Source organism: Monodelphis domestica, chromosome 7 (assembly GCF_027887165.1).
Source record: "Monodelphis domestica isolate mMonDom1 chromosome 7, mMonDom1.pri, whole genome shotgun sequence".
Lineage (NCBI taxonomy): Eukaryota > Metazoa > Chordata > Mammalia > Didelphimorphia > Didelphidae > Monodelphis > Monodelphis domestica.
In genome coordinates this window covers 56,274,042-56,291,242 of record NC_077233.1, presented here as the reverse complement: position 1 = coordinate 56,291,242, position 17,201 = coordinate 56,274,042, and the positions used below count along the sequence as shown (strand labels likewise).

General features: G+C 44.1%; 1 protein-coding gene across 2 annotated transcripts; it reads right to left on the bottom strand.

The window, feature by feature from the left end:
- Positions 1-3,517: 3,517 nt before the first annotated feature.
- On the bottom strand, positions 3,518-12,462 carry RHO (rhodopsin). 2 transcript variants are annotated; one of them, XM_056804690.1, is made up of 5 exons: positions 12,102-12,462; positions 9,232-9,411; positions 7,306-7,487; positions 6,665-6,904; positions 3,518-5,778 (listed from the first exon to the last, which is right to left on the bottom strand). In XM_056804690.1, the coding sequence occupies exons 1-5, from the start codon at positions 12,460-12,462 to the stop codon at positions 5,668-5,670; spliced, it is 1,074 nt and encodes a 357-aa protein (XP_056660668.1). In that variant the 3' UTR covers positions 3,518-5,667. The 2 variants fall into 2 exon arrangements, with proteins under 2 accessions (XP_056660668.1, XP_001366225.1); XM_001366188.3 differs by having other exon boundaries at positions 7,306-7,471; positions 9,243-9,411.
- Positions 12,463-17,201: the final 4,739 nt, after the last annotated feature.

Here is a 17,201-nt window from a genome sequence, read left to right as displayed (position 1 = left end):
CATGCCACGGGAGGATGGAGGGAGCCTTGGATGGGACATGATGGAAAGGAGGCTAAGGGAAGAGTGTGGAAGGCAGGAAGAGGAGAACTGCCTTCTATAGTCAGTCAACAAAGAATTTCTCCAGGCACTACTATGCCTCAGGCACTGGGCTAAGAGCTGAAGATACAAAGAAAGTAAAAAAACAACCAAACAAACACCAGGTCTTGCTTTCAGGAAGCTTATAAACCAACAGGAGAAACATGCAAACAATCAGGCACAAAGAAGATCTAGACAGGATAAATTGGGAATTGAAGGCACTGGCTTTAAAGGGGACTAGGCAAGGCTTCCTGTAGAAGGAGGGGTTTTAGTTGGTACCTGAAGGAAGCCCAGGCACCCTGGAGGCAGAGATCAGGAGGGGGAATATCAGGCATGGGACACTGCTAGTGGAAATGTCCTGAATGTGGAGATGGAATGTTGCAGATGAGGAGCTGTAGGAAGCCAGCGTTCCAAGATTTCAGAATATGTGAGGGTGATGTAAGAAGCCTGGAAAGGTAGGAGAAGCCAGGTTATGAAGGGCTTGGAAAGCCAAACAGGAGGTAATAGGGAGCCACTAAGATCTATTGAGTGGGGATATAGGGATGGGGTAGTGTGTGACATTGTCAGACTAGCTCCCTTTTTTTTCTTTCCAAATATTTTAAGTGATGACCCTATGGAAGAAGGATTCAATTTGTTCTGTTTAGCCTCTAAGGACAAAACTAGGTGCAAGGAAGCCCATTTAATCTCGCTGTTTTTTTCCTGTTGATTGGAGTCACCCCAAAGCAGAATGCATGCCTTGGGAAGCAGCAGGCTCCTCAGCAGTAGAGGCCTTCAGGCAAAGCCTGGACGGCTACTTAGTGGGTACGATGTAGAGCTTATTGTTCAAACTGGACTCAAAGGCCCCTTCTGATTCTCAGTCTGTGACTCGGCTCTGAAAGAGAGAGAGGCCTTTGGGGCAAGAATTGTTCCCCAACGTGTGTACAAGAGACCCTGGCCAAGTTCTAGGGCCATTTGGACAGCCTTGAATGAGTCATTCTTCCTTGGATGTCAGTTTTCTCATCAGTGAGAGTAGATGTTCTCTGGCATCCTGGGGGCCTCCACAGGGAGTTTGCAACTGACCTCTCGCCTCTTTTCTAAGGAGAAAGGCCCTAATGAGTGCTTCCCCTTCCCAAGGAAATTGAATTTTGAAATTCATTGACAATCCCCAAGGGAAGTTTGAATGGGTGCCACTGAAAAAGACTGCCAAAAGGAGTAAAAGGGAACCCAGCTTGCCTACTTACTACCTGGGTGACTTGGAGCAAGTAATATATTTTCTCAAAGCCTCGGTTTCCTCATCTATAAGATAAAGGGGTTGGAGTGGCTGACCTGTCAGGACCCTCCACCTTCAAATCTCTGAGGAAATTATCACCTTTCCAGATCTCGAGCTATGATGTGAAATAATAATTATCCAAACTGTGTGAGGCAGTAAGATGACTTAGTAGATAGAGGGCAGATCCTGGTTCAAATCCAGCCTCAGATACTTACTATCTGTGTGACCCTGGGCAAGTCACTAAATAATAATAATGGTTAGCACTTATATAGCACCTCCTATGTGCTAGGTACTGTGCTAAGTATTATCTTCTGGGGCATCTAGGTGATTCAATGGATAGAGAGCCAAGCTTGAAGAAGGGAAGTCTTAGTCTCAGATTTGGCCTCAGACACTTCCTAGCTATGTGACCCCAGTCAAGTCACTTAACTCCAATTTTCCCAGCCCTTACCCCTCTTCTCTCTTGGAGCCAATTTTTGGTATCAATTCTAAGACAGAAAGTAAAGATTTAAAAAAAAAGTATTCTCTCCTTTGATCCTTGCAACAACCCTGGAAGGTAGGTAATATTATTATCCCCATTTTACAGATGAAGAAACTAAGGCACACAGCTTAAGTGACTTGCTCAGGGTCACACTTAACCTCTTGGTTCCTCATCTGTAAATTTCGAGAATTGGACTCAATGACATCTAAGATTTCTTCTGACTCTAAATCTATGATCCTATGGGAGATGTGAAACCTTGTTAATACCTCTAGGAAGATAGCTGGGGAGGGGATGTAGGGAGGTCCTATTGAGGCAAGAAGGTCCTGCAGGGGCAGCAACTAGGTGGACAGAGAGCCAGACCTAGAGACAGGAGGTCCTGGGTTCAAATCTGAATTCAGACACTTTCTAGCTCTGTGACCCTGGGCAAGTTATTTAACCCCCATTGCCTAGCCCTTACCTCTTTTGCCTTGGAACCAATACACAGTATTGATTCTAAGATGGAATGTAAGGGTTTAAGAAAGGCCCAGGCAGTCTAATTTAGCTATATTGTCCCTAATGTTCAAGGAATGTGCCTACCCCAAGACAGTGATGCTTTTTCTCCTAGTTGGTTAACCCAGGTGGCTCAAAGCTTGTGCCCTACAGTAAACCAGGTTACATTTAACATCCTCATTCCCTCTCATAGAGAGAAAAATGGAAGGAAAGAGGAATAATGGGATTTGGTCATAACCACATCCCAGAAAAAAAGTAGATGAGAGCATGGGATGAGGCTGTGGCCAAAGGTCTGTGGACTAGAGAAAGCAGAGTATGCCAGTCTCTGCTATTTGCTAGTGTTTTCAGCTCCCAGAGGACTGGTAAGACCTGTTGGCATGTCCTCCAGTCCCCTTTTTCCTATCCTTCCCAAGGCTATTACAATAAGAGGTGGGGAGAGAGGGAAGAAGAGGCAGTGAGCTCATCCCATTGGCTTTTGGACCAGAAGAATGGAGACTCCCTCCTGGGGTCCCTTGCTTATTCTGGCATCCTCCTGCCTCCTGTAGCAGGAATGGCCAGCTTTCTCTCAGCCCCAAGTTCTCCACTGGATTATAGTATCCTAAGGGATCCAGATACCATCCCATACCCCAGCTCAGTTGTCCCCAGACTCTGGCCATGGATCCAATATGTCTCAGCCTTAGAGATTTAGGGCAAATGACTCCAAAGAGTTTGTTATCTTCTCTTGACTGTGCCTGGCACCCAGAAGCTGTCTAATAAATGCTTATTGATCAATTGATTGGCTATACCATTCTTACTTCCTTTGCCCCTTCCTAGAGGTTTTCTGGGAAATTATCTAGAAACCAATGGATTTATGAGGGGGAGAGAAGGCAACCTAGATAGGAAGGCTGAGGGAAGGAATTCAATAAATATTTGTTGAATGAATGGATAAGTGGGATCTATACTGACTAGTTCATTGCTAGCCAAGTGCCTTTGGGTAATCACTTAACTTCTCTGGGTCTCAGTTTCCCTCATATGTAAAGCGAGCAAATTGGACTAGATGATCTCTCAGGTCCCATTCAGCCCCTGTCCTGTGCCCTTTGAGTCTAGAGATGTCTTCCAGTGAGAGGAACTCACCATTTCTCAAAAGAGCCCATTCCATTGTCATCCAGGACTTGGTGATAGAAAGTCCTTTCTTAGAGTGAACTAAATTCTAGCTCCCTCTAACTTCTACCCAATGGTCTGTATTCTCTCCTCTGGAACAGCAGAGACCAAGTTGAATCTCTTTTTCACAAAGCCTTTCTAGTATCTGAGGATAACCGCTATGTGCCCCAACCCCCAGGGTTTCTCCGTCCCAGCCCAGCAGTTGGAGCTATCCATTCAGGGTTTGCTGGTCTGCTACCCACTGGACCACTCCACTTGAGGCCAGCATGACTGGCCAAACACCAACTGTGTTACCACAGGCAATGGTCCAGCCCCAGGAGATGATGAAGGAAGCCTTGAGGTCAGCATCCATGGTTAGCCAAGTGATGGTAACTGCTGGTTTCAGACTTCCTCTGTGGATAAATAGTTTAGAGGTGAAGGGGGGCAGAGAAAACACCACCAGACATTTTGGAAACATGGAAGAGTCCTTTTTAATGCTCAAATACATCTTTTTGTTTTCTTCTGGGAACAACAGTAGCCAAATGGAAGCGAAATCAGCCATGAACATTCACCAAATGAAACCTCAGTGGTGACATAGAGGCAGCCATGAGGTGGATAAGTGGGAGCCCACTAAGACCACCCTCAAGTACTGTCCTCATTTGCCCAGTGATCTACATTCCCAGAATTCCCTCCTATATCTGGCCAGAGAACCTTGGAACTCCCCATGTTTGGGACCCTTCAAGGATGAGACCAAGTCTGCAGAGAAAAATGTGCTCTAGCTGAAGCCTGTCTTCCCCCTCCCCACTAAAAAAAAAAAGAAAGAAAAAAATGAAGACTTTGAGAATCCCAAGCAGATGAATCAATCAGAGTGAATCAGCTGGCCTTGAGTTCCAAAGCTCTTTCAATCTCCATTAATCCACTTATTCAGTTAACTTGTGAAAAGAGTTTTATTTGCAATATTACCCTTTACTAAATACTGAACTTATCTGGCTTCTAGAAGTTCCCTATGGATCGTTGGGAAGCTGGAGTCAATTGCAAAGGAGAGAGTAAAGTATTTCACAAAAGCAAAAACAAACAGAAAATATTTTCTCACTTGGGCTATGGCCTTGGAAGGTCTCTGGGTTTCCGAAGACTGAGAAGAGGGAGAAGGAGTCAGAAAAAACCTGGAGGAATAGCCTAGGCCTGACCACATCCTCCAGGCCCCAGTGACTTTTCTCCACCATGTCCCTTGTCCTGTCCTTTGGTTTTCGTTGTTCTTTAAGCCCAGAAAGCAGCGCCTAGTTCTTTAAGGTGCAATGAGAATACCTACTAAATTCCCTGCTTTGCCCAGTGTCCTGGCCCAGAGACCTACCTGTTTGAGACTCTCTTTGAATGAAGAGCTGTCCGGCCCTGGTGACCAGGGACCAAAGAAGCTAAAGAAAGGGAAGCCAGGGAGGACCATTTTAGTTTGTCCTAAATCTCCCGGAGATCACTTAAAAAAACGTATCGGGGTGAGTGATGTTGTATCATCTCAGCTCCCTTGGTCTTCCCCCTGTCTCAAAATGAGCAATCTCAGAAAGATGGAAGAGGGAATATTTCTGATTTGTCAATGCCGCCATATCCAAAATCATCACGTGTCATTTCGTGAGAGCCGTTAGACTTCTCAGGCTCTCCATTCGTTCACTTGTTCATTCACTAACATTCATTCATTCTCATGCATTCGTTCATTCCTCCATTCATTCATTCATTCATTCAGTCAGTCAGTCAGTCAGTCAGTCAGTCAGTCAGTCATTTGTTCAACAAGCATTAATTAAGCACACACTGATTGCCCAGCCTTGTGCTAGGCGCTCATCTCTAAGCTGGGTCATTTTCCTGAGAGTAAGAGTTCATTGTTGCATTGGGGTGAATGGGCTCAGGCCCCCTAAAGGGTTCCAGATCGCATCCACCTCTTGGAGCCATGGACTCTGGGATCAGTTCTCAAAAAGTGGTCCTGGTCTCTGCAGCATTCAGAGCATACAGAAAGTATCTGGATGGCTTTGAAAATTGGGGAATTAGCAGAGGCTGATTGATTTAGTTTTTTCCTTTTGTTTCAAAATTTGGGTGCTAGGTACAGCCTCCTTCTGATGGCCAGATGCCAGTCCTAATGCTGTCCAATCATTCTCAGTGGGTGACTATGGATCAGGAGTTAGGGGGCAGGGGGTGGCATTCCTAGAGGCAGGCTGTTGGCAGCCTTTGGGGAGCCTGGTGTGCTAGGTGTGGATGGAGCCCTTCTCAGAGCTTATGCAGGAGCCACCTGGCTGGTCTCCGTCTTGGAGGCTGTGGCAGAGGCCTCGTCATCACCCAGTGGATTCTTGCCACAGCAGAGAGTGGTGATCATGCAGGTTCGGAACTAGAAAGCAAAGAGCAAAAGTGAGAAGAGATTTCTGCATTCAGGGGGTGCTCAGCACAGGGGCTGGTTTTCAGCACAATGGGATAACAAGTAAAGTTTGCTTTCAGTATTTCCATCTCGCTCTACCTCCGTGAAATCTGCTCCTTAGAGGGACCCTAGAATTATCTCTTTCTTCTTTCCCCTGAGGAGCTGCTCTTCAAAAAAAAAAAAATCTCCAATCCATCAGGCTGAGGTTAACTCCTTTATATCAAAGAGTTCATGATAAGATACCCGAACACACATTTGTTTAGCTATAGTGAGCCCTCCATTATTGGACTGAGGTAGCGGGAAGGGCAGGTCTCTGGAGTTAGAGAACCTGGATATAAATCTCATCTCTGATGCTTACTAAGTGAGAACTACTAGACAAGTCACTTAAACTCCCTGGGCCTCGGTTTCCTCCTCTGCAAAATGATCCTGGATGGTCTCTAGGACCCTATAAATCTATATAAGTCCTTTGCCATTGAAATCGTCCAATGGCACAGACTCTGTTCCAGTCTCACTGTTTATCTCCCTAAAGAAGATGGCTCACCTTAGGAACAAAATGAGGACCCAAGTGAGGACTAGAACCATAGCCCTTGAAATTATTTTTAGAGCTGGAAACATCTGTTCAACCTCTGCTTTCTGGAGATGAAGGAGGCACAGACCAGACAAGTGGAGAGACTTGTTCAAAGGTACATCACTAGTTGGTTTAAAGACTAGGCTAGAATGCAGGGATCGTCTTTCTCAGGGAGGTCATCTTCCAATCCTGGCCAACACTTCTGGTTATCATTATTGACTCACTCTGACCTCTCTCCTCCCCCTTAAAGCTCCAGCTGAGCATTTCCCTCCTCTTCCCCAGTCCAAGTACCTGCTTATTCATCATGATGTAGATGACAGGGTTGTAAACGGATGAAGACTTGGCAAAGAAAGCCGGGATGGTCATGAAGATGGGGCCAAAGTTGGATCCCTGGTGAGTGAAGATATAAAAAGCCACGCCAGCATAGGGCAACCAACAAATCAGGAAGGCGATGACCATGATGATGACCATACGGGTGACTTCCTTCTCAGCCTTCTGGGTGGTAGCAGACTCTTGCTGCTGGGCTGCAGCCTGGAGAAAGCATTAGATTGGCATTTGAGGCTATCCACCATGAAGGGTCAACCTCTCTTTCCCAGAAAGTTCTCTCTCCTGCTACTCTATACCAGATTGGTCTACTCATGTTCCCCCTAGCACATTTTGTATCCATATAGTAGATATTCAATAATGGTTGGCCAGTTGCTTACATGGTTCATTGGTTGATTGGTTGATTGGTTGAATGAATGAATGAATGAATGAATGAATGAATGAATGAATGAAATACAAATCAGGGAATAGAGAATAAGGAGAAGAAAAGTATGGAGGGGGAAGAGAGGAACAAATGTCTGGGCATGTAGGAGAGGCCAGGGTGAGAGACTGAGATATTGAGGGATGCTAAAAATGAAACCCTTAGCAGGTGAAAAAGCTACTCAGACCTCTTTGACTGTGAAGACCAGTTGACCGTAGCAAAAGAAAATGACAATCAAGGGAATGGTGAAGTGAACCACAAACATGTAGATGACAAAGGATTCATTGTTGACTTCAGGCTTGAGGGTATAATAGTCAATTCCACATGAGCATTGCATTCCCTCTGGAATGTACCTGCAGAAAAATCCCACTCGTTAGAATGACAAGAAAGGTTAGGAGTAAGGATTCCCTCCACTTTTAAGTAGGGGTGACTAGGTGGCACAGTGGATAGAGCTTGGGGCCTGGAGTCAGGAAGACTCATCTTTATAAGTTTAAATCTGGCCTCACTTACTTGCAGTGTGATCTGGGGCAAGTTACTTAATCCAGTTTGCCTCAGTTTCCTCATCTGTAAAATGAGCTGGAGAAGGAAATGGCAAACTACTCCAGTATCTCTGCCATGAAAACCCCAAAAGGGGTCATAGAGAATTGGACATGACTGAATGACAATCATTTTTGCCTGGGTGGTGTTTCACTCATCAATAGTATTTCACATTTTATCATGGTCATTGCCAGCTTCAGTCACTGGGTTCTTCCTTGCCCACTACCATTGGGTACCTTCAGCCATTGGGTGAAAGAGGATAACTGCTGGCTAAAAGTGAAGGGAGATAAAGGTTTCTTTCTAGGTTCATTCTTCCAAAGAATCTCCAGAAACACATTGAAGCAAAAAATACAATCTGCCTGCTCTAAGGAATCTTTGAGGCAGAAATAATTGAGGTTAATTAACCCGGAGAAGAGAAGACAGAGAAAAGGTATCTTCATTGCCAAAGGGTTATTTTTAAAATAAAAAAGACCAATCCATGATTGTAGTGAAAAAGTCAATGGGCTTACATTAATAACAGAAGATAGAGGGCACAGTTGGGTGGCCCAGTGGATTGAGAGCCAGGTCTAGAGATGGGAGGTCCTAGGTTCAAATCTGACCTCAAATACTTTCCAGGTGTGCCTGGACAAGTCACTTAACCCCCATTACCTAGCCCTTACCACTCTTCTACCTTGGAACCAATATTGATTCCAAGATGGAAGGTAAGGATTTATTTTTAAAATGATAATGATAAAAAAAATAACAGAAGATAGAAAATTATTGGCAGGAAACTCCATTAAATGTTTCCCTAGTAAGGATGAAAAGGGCTTGGTATTTCCCAGATACAAAGAACCTTGGGAATTAGTTTGGTTGGGGAATGTCTTGGGTACAATTTTGTTATTTGCTTTATTTATGGAGGAAACCCTAAATTCCGCCCCAGCTTCTTCTCCATCTCCTTTGAAGCCTAAGACTCAGTGGAGATAGGAGGCAGATGACCACTTGGGACAAAAATCTAAATGGGCATCCCCATTGATGAACAGTTTTACCATGCAGTTAGGCCCTCAAGGTCAGAGAGAGTACTATAGGATCTGGGCTAAAGAGGATTGGACTTTGGCCCCAGATTAAATAAGGATTAGAGTAGAGCCAAGGTGAAAGGAGGCATTTTAAAAATTTTCCATGCTCTACAAGCCTCTTCTTTAGAGTCTCCCATGGGTACTTGCACCAACCTATCACATCCAAGGAGGCAGTGAAGTGTAAGAGAAAGAACACTGAATTCAGATTCAAAGGATCTAAGTTCAAATTCTACCTCTGCTCTTTACAAGCAATGTAATTAAGGGCAATTCATTTAACCTCTCTAGACATCAATTTTCTCATCTTTAAAATGAGGGGACTGGACTAGATGACCTGAAAAAAATCTTTCAGCCTTGATCCTATGATTTTTTTTTAAGACTTGTCATGCTCCCAAAGAACACCTGTGAAGGGATAGAGACTATTTGGGGCAGAAACCCCTCTCTCTCCACTCAGCCAAGAAAGCATCCCTATGTATCCAGGGGAACCATCTTTGCCCACTCCCACCATCTTGTCTCTCTCTCTTTACATGCCACTAACCTGGACCAGCCAATTAAAGGTGGAAAAGCACAAGCCAAAGCCATGACCCAAGTGAAGGCAACCCCGATGATGGCATGGTTCTCCCCAAACCTGAAGTTGCTCATTGGCTTGCAGACCACAACATATCTCTCAATGGCCAAAACCACCAAGGACCAGAGGGCTATTTCACCTGTAAGACACAACAGGGATGTTTTCTGCTTTAGAAAACCCAGTAGAAGGGGAGGAGGGCAGGAATGGAGGGTCAAAGAGAAGGAAAAGAAAGACTGTTAGAATCCAAGGTCAAAATAAATGCAAACACTCTCTTTGGTTCCCTCAATCAAATTTATTTTGCAGAATCTGCTTGATGCAAAATTGTGCAAGAGGCAAAACTTGTATTTTTCTGCCTTTCTTTCACCTATCCCCTCCTTTCAGCATCATTCACATCCCCTGCTACCCTAGTCACCCTTCCCCCCAGGCTAGGGAGTCATCTGATAAGGTCATTCACTAGAAGGTATTAGGGATTTAATTAGATCCTTGCTCAAGGATATTTGCACCTTTAAAGAGGGCCTTGGGAAAGAAATGGTACTGCTTAACCCAAAGGAAAGGTGGAAGGAATTTCAAGCATCCTTGGAGGAGTTATTTGGGAGTCCAGGGAACTCTTCTAATCATACCTTGGGTAGCTGGTGGGATTCCACCATTCACAGAGCCCCTTGCATCTCTTCCCTCTATATGATGGACTGCTTCTCTAGACGGCTGACTAACTGGTAAAGGTGGTCAGGTGTTTTATAGAGAGGAGGCAAGCTAGAAGAAGGAACAAGACTGACCCTCCAGGGGAACTCTCCCAAGCCTCTCAATAATATGCTTCTGTGGCACACACACACACACACACACAACACACACACCCTATTCCTCTATCCATCTTCTGCCCAGAAGCACCCCAGGCTAGCACCCAAGGGAGCTGCCCAAAATAGAATGGGCTACATCAGAGAGCAATGAATTTCTCAACCTTTAAAGCCTTCTAAGAGAGGCTGGAAGAGTACTTGTCAGAAATGTTTTCAAGGGGATGCTTTTAGAACATGGGTTAGATGAGAGGTTTGATGTGATCCCTTTCAACCCTCCAATTCTTTGATTCTGTGATTCTATGATTCCTTGTGTAATCACAAAGTTCCTTTTGAATGCAAAACCCTAGAGCAGGCAACACACACACACACACACACACACACACACAGATGTGAAGGCACATGCACAAATGAGAAAAGACCCCCTCCCTGATCTCAGAGAACTAACAACCCAATGGGGGAGCCAAGACAACACAAACAAACCAAGCAGTAGGGTGTAAACAACTCAGAGGGCCGGAGTTGAAATTCTAGTTCTAGAACTCACTTTATATGAATGCCTTGGGGAAGGCTATTTGACCTTCAGTTTCCTCCTCAGCAAAAATGATAAGGTTGGACTAGATAATCATCCACATCTAAATCCTATAATCCCATAATCTATAGGAAACACCTGAGGCACACACTTACTGCCTGAATCTAACTAAAACACTGCTATCCTGAAGAAGTCCACCAACCTGGGATCTAGTCTCAGCCTAGCCCTGGGGCCATCTTAAGCAAGTCAATTCCCATCTCTAGGCAAGGAGAGATGTCCTAGAGCTAGCTAGAGTCAATGGTTAAATTTTTAATGAGGGAATTAGCATCTCAAAAATCTATAAATCAGAGCTTGGTCCATGGCTTTTTGAGTGTCTAAAGTTAAAGTGATGAGGGAAAGGATTAACAAAGCAACATAAAATTAAATGGTGATCTGGCTGTTGAACATTTACCAGCACATCCCTTTCCCAAGACTTCCATTTCTCTCATCAGCAAATGAAATGGATTGGAATAGATAACCCCAAAGTTCCCTTCCAGCTATAAAATTCTGGGTATCTATGATTTTTAGTCAAGCTAAATGATCTGATGCCCAAATGCCCAAAATATTAGATTTGGAATCATAAGGCCTGGGTTCAAATCCATGCTCTATTGTTACTACCTGTTTGTCCTTAGATAAATCATTTCACTTTTTCTGAGTCTGTTTCCTTATCTGTAAAATGAAGACATTGGACTTGATGACAGTTTAAGGTCCCTTCCAGCCTTAAATCTTTGCAACTGTGAAATATCTCATGCTTCCAACTTTCCCGGGAGAGAGATGTTTTGAGTGGAAAGGGGAAACATTAGCAGCCATTTTACTTATGTCTATACCAGAAACTATTATTGCTTTTTCTTGCCTCCAAAATATTTCATTCTTTGAAAGGACTCTAAATTACTCCCTGTTCCCTTCCCCAACCTGGAAATGAAATCTGTTTAGGAAGAACAATAAAAAAGAGCACCAAAGGACCTAAAGTCAAATCCTGACTCTGCCCCTTGCTACCTATAAAACTTTGGATAAGTTTCTCTTACCTCTCCTGTTCTCTCTCAGATGCCCCATCTATAATATGACAGGGTTGTTCTAAATGACCTGTCTAAATCTATTTTTTTCAGGTTTCTTTTTTAATTGGTCTTTTGTTTTTATAGATGCTATTTGTTCCTGATATATCCCTCCCCGCTCTTCTACCTAGTGAACAATCTCATAACATAGGATTGAAAAGAAAGAGGGGAGAAAACAGTTCAGAATCACTAACCAACACCATAATCAAATCCAACAAATTTATTCAAGGTTCTATACCCATAGTTCCCCATCTCTGCATTGAAGAGAGATCCAGATCTAAGTCTATCATACTAAATTCTACTAGAATCCCCCATTTTGCCAACCCCTCATCCAGCGCCAGCCCTGGAGATCTACTTCTCCTTCTCCAATAATAAATGGGCTGGAAAATTCTCTTCTTCCATTTCCTAGGGAGCCACTTACCTCCTAAGGTGGCGAAGAAGCCTTCCAAGTTGCAGCCAGTGGGTCCAAAGACAAAGTAGCCATGGAGGGAAGTATAAAGGGTCATCGTGAAACCACCAAATACCATGAAAAGGTCAGCAATCGCCAAGTTCAGAAGGATGTAGTTCAAGGGTGTTCGGAGTTTCTTGTGCTGAATGGTTACATAGAGGGTGAGGAAGTTGATGGGGAAGCCCAAGACAATGAGCATAAACATATAAGCTGCCAGGCAGGAGAACTGCCATGGGTCGGCCAGATAATACTGAGGCTCCTCAAAAGGGCTCCGGACCGTGCCAGTCTTATTGGAGAAGGGGACGTAAAAATTTGGTCCCTCTGTGCCATTCATGGCTGCAACTCTGCTACTCTCTGCCCTGGGGCCTAAAGGAGACTGGTCACTAACAAGGACCTTTCTCCTCTTCTTCCCAAAATGGGACTACACCAGCCACATTAGGAAGAGCCGGGAACTGTGGCTTGAGGTCCTTATAAAGTGACCCCCTATGGGTAAGCCCTCCTTCCCTAGTGTCAGCACCCAGAAGATTCAGGGCATGACTAATCATAATAATCCCCGCTAGGTTGGCAAGCATTAATTGGCTTCCCAAGAAGGCACCAAGGTGACTCTTGTCATCTAGGGAGAGGGGCCCCCTTAGAGTGGGAAACTTTAGGCTGGAGACCCTATGAGGAAGAGGTCTTAAGGTTTGGGTGGGTCTCATGAACAGGAAGCTCTGGACCAATGGGGACCCATTCATGGACTCCTAAAAGAGAAAGAGAACTAAGATGGTGTAGTCTCTTGAGCAGGCAGCAGTCATTCAGTGACTGAAATGAACCAGGCTCAACTAAAAGAAAGCAAAAAATAGCCCCATTCCCACACCCCAGCTGTATGACTGACTCCAGCTCCCCTTTCTGTTATCCTGAGCTAGGTTGGAATCACCATTCCTGGGGTCCAAAATGCTGCATTAATTTGTTCAACTGTTGGCTAATTTCCTGAAAGGAGCCCTTGACCATTTATCAGGTGGGGAATGGCTCCTATTCTTACAAATTTGACAGAGTTCTCTATATAACTACCAAACAGGGTTGTTGTGAAGTTTAAGTGAAATCAAGTAACGAAAGCCCTTTGGAAACTTGAAAGTACTCCATTTCTATTAATATTATTATGACTTGGGGGCAGCTGGGTAGTTCAATGGATAGAAAGCCAAGTCTAGAGATGGGAGGTCCTGGTTTCAAATATGGCCCCAGACACTTCATAGCTGTGTGACCCTGGGGGAGTCACTTAACCCCCATTGCCTAGCCTTTATAGATCTTCTGTATTGATTCTAAGATGGAAGGAAAGGGTTTTTAAAAGCTTATTATGACTTATGCTCATATATGTATTGCCTTTCTAGTACATTCTAGTCATTTAGAGGTGTGATTCCTAGAATGTAGGCTGCATGATGGCAGAATAGTTTAAGGCAGCCAATCAGTCAGGAGCTATTCAACCATCTCCCAGGTAATGAGCGCCCTGCAGAGTCCAGTCCTTTGCAATCACAACTAGAGCTGCCCTTAAATAGTTTTGTACATATTGATCCTTTCCCTCTATTTTTTGTCCTCTCTTGGGGCATGGATATTGAGCGTCATCCCCTGGCTCAGAGGCAATGGTGTGCTAGTAAATGGTTAAGAATCTGCTCTCTGGGGGGGAAGGAGTTGGGGAACTCCTCCAAGCTTTTCACAAACAGGCTCTAGCTTCCCTTTCCAGGCTTGTCATGCCTTACTCCCCTCCTCCAGGCTGACCTTCTTGTATGACTCCTACATATGACCTCCATGACTCTGGATTGGCTGGCTCCAGTGCCTAGAATGTGCTGCCTCTTGTTGGAACTCTTGGTTTCCTTCAAGACTCATCTCAAGTCTTGCCTGAGACCTTTCAGATTCTCAGTTCCTGGTGGATTCCTCTCCCACCCCAAACTTTTCTTGTACCTGCTTTGTTTGTGAGATATAGAAACATACATGTTGTCTACATGTGCATATGATATACGTATATATGCTGTTATACATTTTTGTTGTTGTTCAATCATTTCAATCATGTCTGACTCTTTGTGATCCCAGGTTTTCTTGGAAAAGACACTGGGGTGGTTTGCCATTTACCCCTCCAGCTCATTTTATAGATGAGGAAACTGAGGCAAACAAGGTGAAGTGACTCACCCAGGGTCACACAGATAGTAACTGTTTGAGTCCTGATTTTAACTCTGATCTTCCCGATTCCATGCCCAGGATTCTAACCACTCTACTACTTACTGTCCTGCATTCATGCAAAGATACACACACACACACACACGTGTTATGTCTGCATTAGAATATAAACTTCTTAAGGGTAAGGACGTTCATTTTTGTCTTTTTAACTCTAGCATTTAGCACAGCTCCTGGCATGTAATAGATATTTTTAAAAATCTTGTTGATTGATTGATTAAATAAATGTTTACTGCCTGAATGAATACAAAATGCTATTCATTTATCTGTGAATCCTGAGCACCTCATATATTTAGTGCACAGTGCCAGGTGTGGAGGGGGTGGAAATGAAAAAAGAATGTGAGTGGTGGGGAAAAGACAGACAGACAGACAGACAGACAGACAGACAGACAGACAGACAGACAGAGACAGAGAGAAACTGAGAGAGACACAGACAGATAGATAGACAGACAGACAGACAGACAGACAGACAGACAGACAGACAGACAGATAGATAGATAGATAGATAGATAGATAGACAGACAGACAGACAGACAGACAGATAGATGGATAGATAGATAGATAGATAGATAGATAGATAGATAGATAGATAGATAGATAGATAGATAGATAGATAGATAGATATAGATGGATGGATAGATGGATGGATGGATAGACAGATAGAAATAGAGCCCACCCCTGTCCTCACTTAAAGAGCTTACAGTCTAAAAAGAGACCAGGCCAGCATCTCTAACCATGCAAATAACAAGAGAAGAAACAGCACAAATTCTAGACAGAAGTTCCCATGTGGGCAAGGTAAATGTGCCCTGGGGATTGTAGGAAAGGCTTTGTGGAGGGGGAACTTGGGCAGAAGCTTGAAGATTGGGCAAGGATCTGAAGAAGGGGAAGAGTGTTTGGTGAATTATTTGGCAGGGAAGAAGGGACAGCAATGCACAAAGGACAAGAGAGGGATGCTCCTGCTTGGTTAGAGAATAATGCATGGACTAGTCAGTTTGGGGCATAGAGTCTTGCTGCAGAGGGTCAGGAAAAGCTGAGACAGTAAACTAGAGAGTGTAGGACCTTGAGTGTCCAACTAAAGATGTTGGACTTTATCTTGTAAACATGGATGGGGGGAAGGCACACAAATTCGAAGTGTTCTTGTCTTCATTCTTTTTAATATCTTTATAGAACTGATTTCTGAGAAGTTCTTGAAACTCATTAAATTTCATCTTAAAGCAGGGATTCAAAGGAAAGAAAAAGGAATCACAGTGCAGAGAAATATGAATCGGGAGACCCGGGATCTAATCTTGGCTCTGTTACTGATTCTGAGCAAGTCATTTTATGCATTCTCTAACCTCAGTTTCCTAATCTGTCAAATGTGAAAGAGTAATGACATGATTCTTTTTTTTTTTTAACTCTTATCTTCTGTCTTAGAATCAATACTGTGTACTGGTTCCAAGGCAAAAGAGCGATAAGGGCTAGGCAATGGAGGTTAAATGATTTGCCCAGGATCACACAGTTAGGAAGTATCTGAGGCCAGATTTAAATCTAGGACCTCCCATCTCCAGGCCTGGTTCTTAATCCACTGAGTCACTCAGTAGCCCCCCTTTTTAGGAAAAAGTTGGGAGCACCTCAGCGACTCAGAGAACTGAGAGTCAGGCCTAGAGATGGGAGGTCCTGGGGTCAAACCTGTCCTCAGACACTTCCTAGCTGTGATCCTGGGCAAGTCACTTAACTTAAACTCATTGCCTAGTCCTTGCTGCTCTTCTTTTCTCAGTCTCCATCCTATTTTATCTCTGCCACTTCTGATGCTATGAACTACTCCATCCATCTAGATACCTTCTCCTCCCTTGGATTACATAATATTTCCCTCTTGGTTGTCCTCCATTTAAGTGTTTCATGGTCTGATTCTTAAAGATAATTCAGGTCTTACATTCTGTGAGCCTACGAACTCCTGCCACTCATCCTCATCCTCACCGTCTCTACTTCCTCATGACCCATTTCTTCCTCCTTGCTCTACAGAATCACAGAATTTTACAGATGGAAGGGACCTTAGTAGCTTCCTAGTTCAGTCCAGACCCCAAAGGATTCCCTGCTATGACATTTGTTATCCAGTTCCTGCTCAAAGACCAGTAATGAAGTAGAGCCTATTGCCTCCAAAAGGAATCCAGCATACTCTTATTGTTGTCCAGGAGTTTCTGTCATGTCTGACTCTTTGTGACCCCATTTGGGGTTTTCTTGGCAAAGATATTAGAGTGGTGTGCCATTTCCTTCTCCAGATCATTTGACAGATGAGGAAACTGAGGCAAAGCAGTTCTAATTATTAGGACATTTTCCTGACCTCAAACCTAACTTTGATCCTTCGCGGCTCCTACCCATTGCTTCCTGTTCCGCTTTCTGGGGCCAACAAAGCAAGTGGGATCCCTCTTCTATAAAGCAGTCATTCATATACTTGAGGGCAGTCATCATGTTGCCCCTGAGTCCTCTTTGTCTGGCCTTTCAGCTTCAGTCCCCCGCATTCTACTAAAATCATTCTCTCCAAGGTCCCGAGTAACCACCAAATCACCAAATTCTCTTCTCCACATCCCTTCCTTAACTCTTGGTAGTATTTGACCCTGTTGATCATTCCTTCCCTTTTGAAACTCTTCCCTTGGCTTCCATGACACGGCACTGTCCTAATTTTCCTTCCTTTCAGGCCTCCCTTTCTCTCTCCCCGCTGCTTCCATCCCTCCGTCTCCCTCTATGGGTGTTTCATCAGCTCTCCCATTCTCTTGACAGCTTGCTCTTCCAGCACTCCCGTGGCTCTGTCTAGATTCCTATGCCAATGATTCATGGAGCTACATTTCTAGCCCCTTCCTTATGGTCACTGCCCCTTAAAGACTCAAACTT